Raw genomic sequence first — 12,726 nt, 5'->3', positions numbered from 1 at the left:
GTTGTTATGAGGCAAGGCTTATATTTTGCAGCCAGCTTGAAATCAAGTATACTTTACAAGTGATAAGAAACACATCTGCACTGACATTCATCTAAAATTATTATTATTTTCTTTTGCACCGAAGGAGGATAGACCTATACAGGCTATTTATTTGCATTTTGGAAATCTCAGCTCCATTTGATGTCATTTGGATAGGTAAATGAGTCAGAAAATTAGATGGAAAATAAATCAAGTCTAAGTGGGAATATTCATTTTATTTTTAAAATAATTATTTTCCCATTTTAAACCACCTGCAATATCGCCGCGGACCACGAAACGGCTGCGGACCACCGGTTGACAATCCCTACAAATAAAGAACACAATATTTGCAATTCCTTGGATTGAAAGTGTCTTCAGGGTGACTGCATGTATTTTGTTTTTAGCAACACAGTTCCGACCTTAATCTGCAAAATTTGCATGTGGTAGCAGATGTGGCGCTGGTGATTTCAGGCTCCGAGTCAAGGAGCATATCTGACTCATGGGGCATATTAAGAAAAAAAAAAAAAAAAAAAAGCCTTATTGGGTGAGTGTCATCACATAGGCCATACGACCGGGCCGGCGGGATATGCCACGGGCCAGCTCATTATAATCCCAGCAGCGGCATTGCTTGCTTGGTACCTTTACCTTCTCCAATGCTATCAAACCCAACGGACATCAATTTGACTTGAAGCGATTTGATATGGCAAAAAAGCTGTCTTTAAATGGATCATAAAAAGAGAAGATGCTCATTGCACTAATTAAAAGTCTTTGCTTCCCCACGCCTACAGCCTGCCCTGGAAGTGTTTTTCCTCCGAGAGCCTCGCCTCGCCTCGCCTCGCCGTGCCGTGCCTCACTGACTGCTGGTAATTATGCACTTGAGTGCTTCATCACCCACAGTTGTTGGGTGTGTAGAGAATGTGCAAATCACACTTTGTTGTAACCATTATCCCTCGTCTTGAAAGGATATTATTTGCTTGGCTACTCGTGCCCTGAAATCTTTTTTTTTTTTTCCTCCTCGGGAATCGTATACAAATTGAACAAGCTTATGGTTGTAGGTACGCACACAATAGCTGTTGTATAAAGTCCATTCCAGATAATGCAATTATTCACTTTACACTGAACGTTGTTCTTGAAATGGAATCACTTTGTTGACTCAGCGCGGCTGTGGCACGTACGCCATCTTTCTAGTCTGATGTTGACGTACGTACTTGACAGACTTTAGACCTACAATACAATCACTTCAAATTGGAACATTGTTTGAGTCCAAATGTGTGGGCTGCTAAATTGTCTGTGTGGTATTTAAAGGCTAGCTTGGTATTCAGAAATGCACAATATTTGTTTTTCTCGACTGCTTTGGCTGGAATGGTCAAAATATATAGTCTTGTAAAATATTTTTGCTCAATGATAAAGTTCTTTATTGAATATGTCAGACATATTATGATGCTAATAATACACGTACGATGCGGTCATTTCTCAAAATGATGTATTTGTCAATGAACACAATACTCGGGTGATTAAATGGCCCTCGAACATGGCCACAATAGAATTTCAACCCTGATTAGCTGATTACCTCGCTTGTTTTGCGCATGCTCGCATATTGTTTACATTGATTTAGATGAGAATTTATTGGATGCTTTGTCTTCTAATCAGGCCCGTGTTGTCCTTTGTGAGTGTGTGCCTTGTCTGATTTTAATGTCAAACAATTACTCACTGGAGTCAAATCGGTCAACTTTATTTGATTTTATTTAGTGGATAGGTCACACCACAAAAGAAATCTACCGGAATCTATTTGTATTGATGGGAATACTCAACATAACAATGTGTGTTTATGTTGTTTGGCTCAAGCAATAAGGCAAAAAATCTTTTCTTTCCTGCTACTAAAATATGCGGTAAAATTTACAATCAACATATAATTTCCTGTATGTGGAGCCTACAGCAATATTTGGGTAATTCTTTTTCTTCTATACTTCCAAGATAACAATAATACAAAATAAGATGAAGAAGATGCTGGGCATGCAGACATTAAAGCAAATGAAGCAGAATGAGCCAAAGCAATCTAATGCTCAAATTCGACTTTAACACTCGGCACCAACTAAACAAATAATATCGGCATGGCGGTGACATAATGCTTCTAACATTAGCTATCTGAACACAAGCGGTGCAGCAACACATATAGCCAGACAATATAACAATACTCACAGGCATACATTCTTTATCCTCTGCAAAAAACAACAAATATTACTCGATCTTAATGAGGTAATTACAGTAGATGTGAATTTCTGTCTGTACTATATTATGTAATATTTTGTTTATTCAATACACAGCATTTTTTTTTTTTGTAAACTATGTCAAGGAACTGCTGTAATAAATGCCTTGTGTAACATTTTAAACTGAGTGGTGTGCCAGGAGGTTTTTCTAATGGGAAGTATATGCCTTGGCTCACAGGGAAAAACACGAGGTATGAAAAGGCGACCTTCCTTTCACTCAGCATGCCAGGCGTTTTATTCGGCACCTTAATGCAGCAATCAGACCCAAGCGTGAACGCTGCCCACCCAGTCCATCAACCTCCCTCTGTACCAGGCGCGACTGATTGGCTGAATGAGAAGCAGGAGTCGAAACCTTCGCAGGAGACCGCAGAAAAGTGCCGCCGCAACTACCACTAGCGGTGACATCATCACAAAACCCAGGATGATGAGGGCAGAGCAACTGTTGTCGTCAAGGTAATTGCAGATAGTTGACGAGCTGCCCAGGATCTGTGTTAGGGCACACACATAGGAGAGTATGGCTTCAGATTATAGTGTTACAAAAACAACACAGGAATAGAAGATGTCTGAAAGTGCCACAAGTTGAAGACCTGGCCTTTTGATTTTTGTCTACCTGGTAGGAGTGTTTGCATTTTAATATTTGTAAAGGAGAGATGTCTTGTGGGCAGTGAAGTGTGACACAACTGTCTGAGTTGTCACCAAGTCTCTCAGTTATCAATCAATGAGGGCAAAGGGGAAGTTCACACACGTGAAATCTCTGTCGCACCGGAACTGTGACAGACAATCCGGCATTTTGCATTCGTGTTCAAAAAGTAACACGCGCAGCATCCCATAATCTGAGATTTCGAAACGAAAAGACGGGAGAAGCTTTAAAACAGCCCTGTTTCTAACTCTGTTACGGCTCAGATGATCCCTCAGAAAGCGTAAAAGTTCTCCGGTTTTACTTTGGACAACTCCCAGGCTCCACTTTACTGCTTGAATGGTTCACAGTTGAGACCTGAGCGCTTGCATGCTGTGCATAAAGAGGCAGGAAGTCTCACCGCAACTACAGCCATCACAAATCCCTCATTTGCAAACCGGCTGCTCTGAAACGAATCCATTTTTTTTTTCTTCATATTCTTGACATTTGCAAAAGGGGAGAAACATTTGTCATCGGCAGCATTGAATTATTCCTTCAGATTTATGAAATGTTATAAGTAATACACAGCGGGTTGATCAAATAAATTACCGTGAGGAGAAAAACAATGAATGCGCCTTTTGAAATGTCTGTTGGCTGTATGGTAGGTAATCTGCCATTCAGGCAACTGGATTTATATGTCTCAAATAAAATAAAAAAAGATGAGAGCACCTCTTAGTTCTTTATTACTCATGCATTATTTATAGATGATTTGAAGCGCCATTTATAATTTCCTACACATTTGCATATGCACATTTCAAGCACCATTTATAATTTCCTACACATTTGCGTCTGCACATGGAAGGCCATCAGGAGGTTAATTTGTACAGCTCTGGTTGTGCGACTTGCATTTTTCAATGCTATTTTGAAGGCTCGGAATACCGGCGGCTCACACTCCTCCCCATTAGGTGGCGACGACGCCTTGTGATACGAATGGCATCCAGCTGTTTGACAAATAGAAGACAATCTATTGTTTTGATGAGATATTAACTAAACCCAATAATGTTCAATGAAGTTGAAATGCATGTTTTGGGAATGTGGGAGCTAGGCAGAATACTTTTACAATTCACCTCAGACTTGTGAGACAGATTGCTGTGGTGCAATTGATTCAGTTGTTATTAGATCCTTGCTAGACAGTTCCCCAACCGTGATTGACTTCAACTTGCACCATGATTATTTTTGCACTCACTTAATTATTTGGAGCAGAATATTTTACTGCTGATTGTCCACACTGCCATGCAATGATGAAATATAATATCTGCAACGGTAGCACGCGAGGCGGGCATGGCTTATTCAAGGACGTAGCTGTAGATCTTCACAGGAAGATGTGACACCTAGAACCCATGCAGAACTAAATCTGCTGATCCCTCAGGGTTTGTATGGCATGATTGATATTTAGCACCTTGACAGTGTTTGCTTACAAATGTGCAATCATTTAACATCAAACAAAAAAAAATAATCCACTTGTAAATAAATCAGGTGTATGTTATTGCCATGGCAACCACAAATACTTCAAATTCTATTGTAGTGGACTCGCCCGGGAAGTAGAACCATTCAAAATTGTCATAATGTATTCAAGAGCAAGAACAGCACAGGCCTTTTGTGTTTGACAATGTTCATGGTTCAGTATGACCCACTCAGTCTCAAAATATAGTCATGCAAATCCCTATCTCAAGTCACCACTTTAATTCCAGACATACGGAGACAGAATCAACTCACCCTGGAATGACACAGGAATCCAGCGTAGAGCAGCACCACTGCGGGTAACAGCACCAAGGAGAAGATCAGCATCAAAAGCACAGCACCAGCTAGGAGCACACATATGTTCCAAAGGACCAGAACCATCCCACAGAACACGCAGCCAGCCCTGCCTCTTTTGGTCCCCCATGCGGAACCCCCGCTATGAGCCACGGGAGGGGGCAGCATCTTGACTCTTTCATCCAACCACAAGTCTTCATCCTCTTCAAGTGAGCCTCCATCATCCAGGTCAACATCAGTGCCACACATCCTGAAGATGGGGAGGTGAGTTGGGCAATAAATTTTTAATTAGAAAGTCAAAGTCATTACAATTCCCCTTTCTATCCCATTCTTGATGGTCAGAAAATCATTACACTAAATGCAAATGAGGATCATATAGCTCTTACGCGCGCGCGCACCTTTGCGATGAATCAATCATTTGCCGCTTCATCTTGACAGTCGGTACAGACGATCCATTTTCATTTTAAACGTGCAGAATATGCAAGCGATTAAACGCTTATTCATGCATAGCGCTTCGTTTTAATCCACTTTATAATCATTTAGCGACCTTTTCCTTTCACTATATAAACAATGCGGATGGATTGAAGTAGTAAATAGTGCTTACCTTGCAAGTGTGTTGGTATTCCAACGAGTCCACTCAGTGTAATTCAAGTTTTAATTGTGTGAAAAGCGCAAAGCTGCATACAACAAAAAAATAAGACTTGTGATGACAGTTTTTTTTTTCCAAACGATGTGGCTCACCTGCGAGTTGAGGCGACGCTGAAAGGCGCGGACGACACTTGGGGCGCGCGACCCGAGCCCTCGAGCACGAGCACCGCATGCACGTTCACGTGGCTAAAGAGCTTTGTGTGATATTTTTCTCCGACATAGATCATCTTTTCAAGTTATTTTTCTATTATGTGCAATTTCTTGAACTATTTAGTTTCATTCCAAATTTGTTTTTTGTGTGTGTGTGTATTTGTTTGAACATCCAGTTTAACATAATGATACTGAGGTTAGTCGATCCTTAATTGATTTATAATTGATATATTTGAAAATAGATCAGTTTTGAGTTTCTTTATAAAAGTCTCCAGTCAGAGTCCTCAGGGTGGTCGGGAAAAGCAGCCAAGCAGAAGACGCAACCAGCCACAAACTGTAGATTGGTCTTGGGGGGGATGGATGGACGTTGTTTTTGGAATGAAGGTTGCCTGGATGAGGGGGTAAGGGGAGAAGCATTGCCATGGATACCGAGATGTGTTGACAGCAAGATTTGGTATTCAACCCCAAGGGGTAAAGAGAAGCGATTGAAGTGGGTGCAAGCAGACAGAAGCGCTCACATGTTTCTGTTTTTGCTGTCTGCTCACAATCCTTGCAGCGCTGTTCCGTGTATTTGGACTTCTCTGGGCTTTTTCCAGCTTCGAGGGGGAACACCGACGAATTAATTGCCTAGTGTTTTGCAGGAGCTCTAGTAGGATATTATGGTCTGTGGTTTGGAGGAACGGTAATGATGGAGAACCAGCATCTGCTGCCATCAGCAGGTCATTTGTCACCTCGACTAAAATGGTTTCCGCGCCGTGGGCTCAGTGAAAAACCAGATAAAAAGTTTCAAAGATGTTAACGCCCTTGTTTCTGAAACAATGTGGTGAGTTTTTTCCGGAACTTTTGAAAGAAATAGGAGACTTGCTGTGGTTTTGTACTTGGCAAGGACTTCTGGATCACATGAAGAACTATAAAAGAACGTCAGCTTTTTTTGCAGTGCAGTCGGCCGCTTTCGAGTGCCTCATTGTTGGCCGTGAGTGCACAAACATCTCGCAGAGAAAGGAAAGGGAAAAGAAAAATAGCGTGCACAAAAATGATCAACTAGAATACAATGCACTAAAAGTACACACATAAACAAAATCCAAATTCATTTCTCTCAAAGACGAGCACTTAAATCTAAGGAGGCGATCGATTCTAGAGAGACCTCCGCAGAGGTCATCATAATCCTCTAGACAGAATTTTCCTTGAGGGACCTTATCACAAATAGATTAACCATAAAGAAGCTATTGCTCAAGGATTACCGTTGCCATGACGCACATCAACCACACAATCACGCCCAATCTCCGGTTTTGATACAATAACCTATGACGTGCGCATCAACGTCTGTCAGCTTTCAGATAAGGAGCTGATCAATTTGTCGTGGGGTGCAGACCCACAGTCTGTCTGTCGTTGCTCAAATGAAATTACATTGAAGAAAGAGAAGATCCGGGAATAGATGACAAGTACTGATTGAGGTCTTTGAGTCAAAGATTATCTGAACATTTAGGCAGCATGCGGTGTTCCTGGTTGGTAGCACGTGATTGGTGACCTACATGTAACCTTTCAATATGTCATCATGGCTTTTTAAAGAACACCCGTACCTAAAATAGTATTATTTAAACAATTATGTCAAAACGTAATTATTCATTTTGGAGAATTATCCAGCATATCGCAGTGAGGCTGAGTCTGACACCAAAATCATTTATTATCGCGCATCAGCCCAGCATCACATGGTACATGAAATTTTAATACCTGCGCTTAATAAGAAATGGATTTTCTGGGTGATCATTTCTACGCTCCCCAGATGGTCTCCTCTTTTTTTTTTTACAATAAATTAATTAATTTTACCTTTAATAAAACTGAAACTACCTTAACAGGTAGTTCTACATTCATCTCAAACTGCTGCACCTTATTTCAATAAAAGATCAATTCACCCATGATCATCCTCATAACTAAAAGACTACAAAAACAATGTGAAGTTAGCATTGAATTGAATTTTTGTATTTAGTTTTTCTTGCCTCATCAACAAAACCAGGCCCTTTTAGGTCAGTTAAAATCAACTCAAACGTTTGCTCCCTCTGCTTGAGCGCCTCAGGCTGCTTTTTTTTTTTTAAGTTTGAGCGCCCTCTAGTGGCAAATCGATATGATATTCAATTGTTATAGATATATACGTAAAAGACTGAAAATAAAGTATAAAGTACACATACCATTCATTTCACAAATAAATACATCAAGTTATCGCAGCAATAGAATTTATTGTATTCAATACAGATAAAAAGCAGATACCACAGTTCATCAACAAACTGTGGTTTTGTCTGGATACACAAATGCACATATATGTTATCGGCAAACAAACGCACGACATTTATATATATATATTTATATTTGTTAACAATCTATGAAAAATGGCTAAAATGAATTTTTTCAAAAATAAAGTCAATCCATATCTTCAAAGTGCTTCTGCAACCTTAAGAAGGATGCAAAGTAGGGGAGGGATGGATCAAACCTAGCCTACGTCTGACGTACGTGGAAGAGGGTGAGGGCCCGCGTGTGCGTGCTTCGGGTGTGTGTCGGAATGGGGCGGCGGATGAGATTGGGTCTCGCTCACGGTGTCGGGTAAAGATGGAGGGTCCAGGCTGTTGTCTGTCGGATACAGCTGCATCATGGCACCCTCCTGGCCGCCTTCCTTGCCGCAGGATTGGCAGCTGCAGTAGAAGATTCTCTCTACTAGCTTGTCTACGCGAGGTGTCTCTTCATTGCCTGGGCACTCAAGTGTCACCTGCGTGTTCACAAACACAAACAATTGACTGTTTGGAACCGTTTATAATTCCTTTCAAACTCACGAGGGTCGCAGTGAAAGTCCACCAAAAATGTCCACTCCGTTATGGTCGAAAAGCTGACATTAAAATGTATTATTTGACAAATATTTCAACTATTCTTTTTTTTATTTATTTATCGATACCTCACTTAAAGAACCCCAGATCTATCTAGCTTTAAAAATGAGCGATGCTAACGTCAAGCATTATGATTGTTTGTACTTCATGTTTTGTGTAGAACATTTTGACGGAAGCCCGAATTTTACCGCTTTTGCTGCGTCCTTCCCGTTGTATAAATTCCTCGCACAAGCTAAACTAGGGCTCCGGACCTCACACAACGTCCCCCTTCACTCACTGTTTGCATTGTGCATTGAAAATGATCACTCAGCAGTTTCATCAAGATCTAGTTTGAGGGCCAAAGCAACTGTGAGGGGGGGGGATCCTCTTTCAAAACGCTCTTCCTTTGTTATTTCCTGCTCTAGTTAAAGTCATGCAACAATAATCATAACCACCAAGACAAACATCCATTTGAGCATAATTAAAAAAGAGTTGAGTCGGACTCACACGCACACATACGCAATCTGAGGGCCGAAGCCACTCGTCTATCATTTATCGGCTATTTTCTCTATGAGACACAATATTTTCTCCTCTGCAACATGAGGTGACCTCACCTGTGCCCCCACCCGTCTACTCGGCCCTCCAAAGTACTTACTCCAAAGCCTTTGTTGTGGCAAGATCGGGATTCCTGTCTCGGAGTTACAACCGACTGCCGATAAACGCGGATTAACATTGTCAACAAGCACGGAAATGAATGCACCATTTTTTTTTTTGTTTGGACTTTTGTGAACACGCTTGTCTGGACTTTGTGTTTTCTTGTCAGCGTGTTACGTGAGCTAACAAACATGCAAGAACTCTTACCACTTCCCACTGAGTCTGGGCAGGCATGCAGGAGTCGCAGTGCACCAGAGATTCGGTCGACTGTGGGAATGTGTTGGGAACGCTGTAGCTGAAACATTGGCCCAGGCAAGCTCTGTAAGGAGAACACAGGCCGTTAAATCTTGTCACATTCCGAGTAACGCTAAACCATCAACAAAAAGTGGGTTCGTTGTACCTTCTGCCATCTAGTGGAAGAGTGTGTCATTATTCTGGCGGTCAATGTATGTAGCTGGTATTGATGGATGAGTAAAAAAAAAAGAAGAGTTCAAAAGTCTCCTGGTGTTTTGTGGAAATTCCCATAACATAAGATCATTTTTTAAAAGATGTCGTGAGACTCCACATTGGAATTTTGAGTTTTTACGCGCGTCGGTGGTCCCGTTTTGGTTAGTATTTGAGTTCAAATAGGCTCAATCATTGAGTTATAAATGTCAGCGTGTGAACGATAATCTATGAATTTATTACAAGCATTTTTCCCCTGACAAAAGGGAGATATGATTTTAATTCACTTGTGACTTTTTTATAATGATTCGCAAATGGGGTCGGTCAGACAGTTGGAGAGAATATTCTAGATTTCCTGGTATGTAGCCTACCTAAAAGCAGCAGTTGGTCGCCCCGCCATTTTTTTATACAACAATGTCACCGCATGTGGTAAATGGTTCACATATTACAAATGACACTCCCAACAGGATTTTGCTGGTAATTTTATTTGAAGAATCAAAGAAGCCATAGAAGACAATATGCTTTTATGTTTTGTTTTGTTTTCTTTCATTTTTGTTTTGGTTTTTTTGTTTTGCTAAAAACACTTACAGAAAACAGGTTGTGGAAGACACCGATTTTGGTATGAGGGATCATCAGATAGAAGCGAGGGAGGGAGGGGTCTCATTCTGACCTGTTTTGAATAGAGCGAGGCTGACATCCAGTGTGCCCGACTATCTGCGTGATGTTCTTGGCCTCACACCAGGCACTCTTGTCAGGGAACAGCGCCAGGCGGTTGATGTGCGCGGGCGGTGCCGGAGCATACGATGGAAACATGGCGCAGCAAATGAGAATTCTCTGCCACATGACTGCACCTAAAGGGGCACAACAAGTATCAGCAAACTTTTTCCCCAACTTGCCCGAAAATGTCTGGCCTTGTTTGTGATGTAGAAGAACGGACACAGGCAAATGATGTAAATCACCAGCTGCAGTGAGAACATTAGGGTGGACTCGACTCCCATTGTCCCTAAAAAAAGGCCGATAGTTGGAAGAAGGAAAACTTCACCTCCCTCTTTAAAAATGCCTCAGCCTGTCAAGTCCTTTTACAAGCTAGAGTTTTAACACGTTTCTCCTGCTGTGTACTTTTTGGTTTTCTTCTAAGAGGCAGACACGGGGGAAACCAATTGTAAATCTGCTCAAAAATATGAATACATTGTTGTCTTGAAGAGATTCATAAACAATCCTATTAAAATGTTTTACGGGGTTAAACTAATGAGAGAAAAAAAAAAAAAGACACGATGGATAGGATTTGAGGTCAAACATTAATTACAAAAACATTTGGCAAGCTGTGTGCCTGTTGATGATCACAGTTCACAGTATTTTTTTTTTTTTCTTGAGAATAGTCGACTCTCTCTTCCTGCATTACAGCAACCCATTTTGGGCCCTCAACCTGAAGTTTGGGGAAAGTAGATCTCACGGAATGTGTTCAGCGACAATAGTTGACTTATAATTTCACGTTTACTTTCCCCATAGCAGGTAGTGAAATGTGAAGTGAGTTTCAGGAATATATTATCAAGCCTTTAGTAAATCTACGGTAGTAGTTGTCACACGTTTTAAGAACCACCTAAACAAAATATAAAAAAAACAACAACTCTGCTATCAAATATGAGGCAGAGGTTTTATTCTTAAAATGTCCATTTTATCTATTTTTTGGAAGACATTGTAACATTCTGCACAGCTTGAGTATAGGAAAATTAAAAAAAAGAATGTACCTAATGTTCTAGCTCCAAATGTATTGGACAGAACTGTTAAATAAAATGCCAGTTACAGTAAATACATTTTTTTTTTTATAAACAAAAACATCTAAAATTCAAAATGTTATAGTATGTCACTTGAACGTATGAATACAACTGATTCTTGTCTACCAACAAGTGAACCAGCGTACCATATTTGGAGAATCATATTAATAGTTTTCACTCTTGTAAAAGTCCCAAAACACAATGACAGTTGAATAAAGTTGATCTCACCCTTTGAAAACGCCTAACGGAGAGGAAAGGAAGCTGTTTTTTATTATTGGTAATACTGGAATTTATACAGCCTTACTATAAAATACTTAGGCGGGCAGCATTTGACACTCATCTTGAGTTTACAGGGTTTTCACTCGCAACGCAGATCAACATAATGAGATTACATTTTATTTGTAGGATTAAAAAAAACAAAAAAAAACTAGTCACGCCAAATTGGGTTTCCTGGCGTCGAACTTTGGTATATCACCGAATAAAGAATGAAATAATGGTGTGATGACATTCCAAGTTGCTAATTTGAACAAAGTAACGGTCCACCAATCTTACCGTTGCTGCGCGTTAACGCCGTCTCCCAGGAATAAAAAAAAAAAAAAGAGATGTGGAAATAGTCAAAGGAAATAAGGAGCGTGTCCTCCTCTGTGGTGGTAAATCCAAACCCGCTCTGTCATTTAGCGGTCACATCATCCAGGAGCGGCAGCGGCAAAAGCGTGTCCGGGGTTCGAAGAAGGAAGGAAGTAGGAGGATGAGGAGATGGGCCGTGCGCTGCTATCTCATGTCAAGCTCCATCAACCCGGAGCGCCCCTCCCCTTCTTTCTTTCTTTCGTCCTCCTCCAGTCCGAGTCAAGTCCCACGTTAAAGGCCGCTGAAAATCTCTTTCCAAGCTGTGGTTGTGAGGGGGGGGGGAAAAAAACCCAAAAAAACTTGCAGTCAGGCAAACGGAGCGCCTGCTGTGAGGGGGGCTTGGATGTCCAGTTTGAAAAAGGTTCTTTGGAAGTTAAAAGCGAGGTCAGGTAGTGTTCCGGCCAGATAACATGGATTAGTCACGCTTAACAACGTGTGACGTTCATGGAACATGTTTTATATAAATTAATTGCGTTTTAGCCCAAAACATATTAATATATATATATATATATATATATATCAAATTACCAGACAATTTATTAGGTACACGTTCAGTTCAAAATACGAGCGAAGAAATTATTCTCTTTACAAAACAAATAAATCAACTCAAATGTTTCTTCGATAATTTTGCTGATTTATCGATTACACGAGTAAACTACAAGTAAATTGCTCACCTTTGGAGAACTCCTTTGGATCATCATGTAGATACAGTAGATTCTAAATAAATGTCATAATGGGCCAACAGGAGGGGTGTTTAAAGGGGGGGGGGGGGTCGGAGTCAAGGCCTCGGCCATCTTTATTGACAAAAATATTCCATGAGGTATCCATATCACAAAAGGGGGAGATCCAGCCTAATAGTG

The 12,726-nt window shown here is 40.7% G+C and overlaps 2 protein-coding genes across 3 annotated transcripts; both read right to left on the bottom strand.

The window, feature by feature from the left end:
- Positions 1-1,594: 1,594 nt before the first annotated feature.
- On the bottom strand, positions 1,595-5,397 carry tmem88bl (transmembrane protein 88b-like). Its single transcript, XM_085925143.1, has 3 exons — positions 5,321-5,397; positions 4,678-4,966; positions 1,595-2,771 (listed from the first exon to the last, which is right to left on the bottom strand). The coding sequence occupies exons 2-3, from the start codon at positions 4,963-4,965 to the stop codon at positions 2,544-2,546; spliced, it is 516 nt and encodes a 171-aa protein (XP_085781269.1). The 5' UTR covers position 4,966; positions 5,321-5,397; the 3' UTR covers positions 1,595-2,543.
- Positions 5,398-7,717: 2,320 nt separating this feature from the next.
- Positions 7,718-11,996, bottom strand: nbl1 (NBL1, DAN family BMP antagonist). Of its 2 annotated transcripts, XM_085924282.1 has the most exons (4): positions 11,792-11,996; positions 10,135-10,315; positions 9,228-9,339; positions 7,719-8,272 (listed from the first exon to the last, which is right to left on the bottom strand). In XM_085924282.1, the coding sequence occupies exons 2-4, from the start codon at positions 10,305-10,307 to the stop codon at positions 8,000-8,002; spliced, it is 558 nt and encodes a 185-aa protein (XP_085780408.1). In that variant the 5' UTR covers positions 10,308-10,315; positions 11,792-11,996; the 3' UTR covers positions 7,719-7,999. The 2 variants fall into 2 exon arrangements, with proteins under 2 accessions (XP_085780409.1, XP_085780408.1); XM_085924283.1 differs by lacking the exon at positions 11,792-11,996 and having other exon boundaries at positions 7,718-8,272; positions 10,135-10,310.
- Positions 11,997-12,726: the final 730 nt, after the last annotated feature.

The sequence above is a fragment of the Syngnathus leptorhynchus genome, chromosome 11 (genome assembly GCF_054491065.1).
Source record: "Syngnathus leptorhynchus isolate UIUO chromosome 11, UIUO_Slep, whole genome shotgun sequence".
NCBI classification, from domain to species: domain Eukaryota; kingdom Metazoa; phylum Chordata; class Actinopteri; order Syngnathiformes; family Syngnathidae; genus Syngnathus; species Syngnathus leptorhynchus.
The sequence above is the reverse complement of the archived record's forward strand: the minus strand, read 5'-3'. Positions and strand labels throughout refer to the sequence as shown.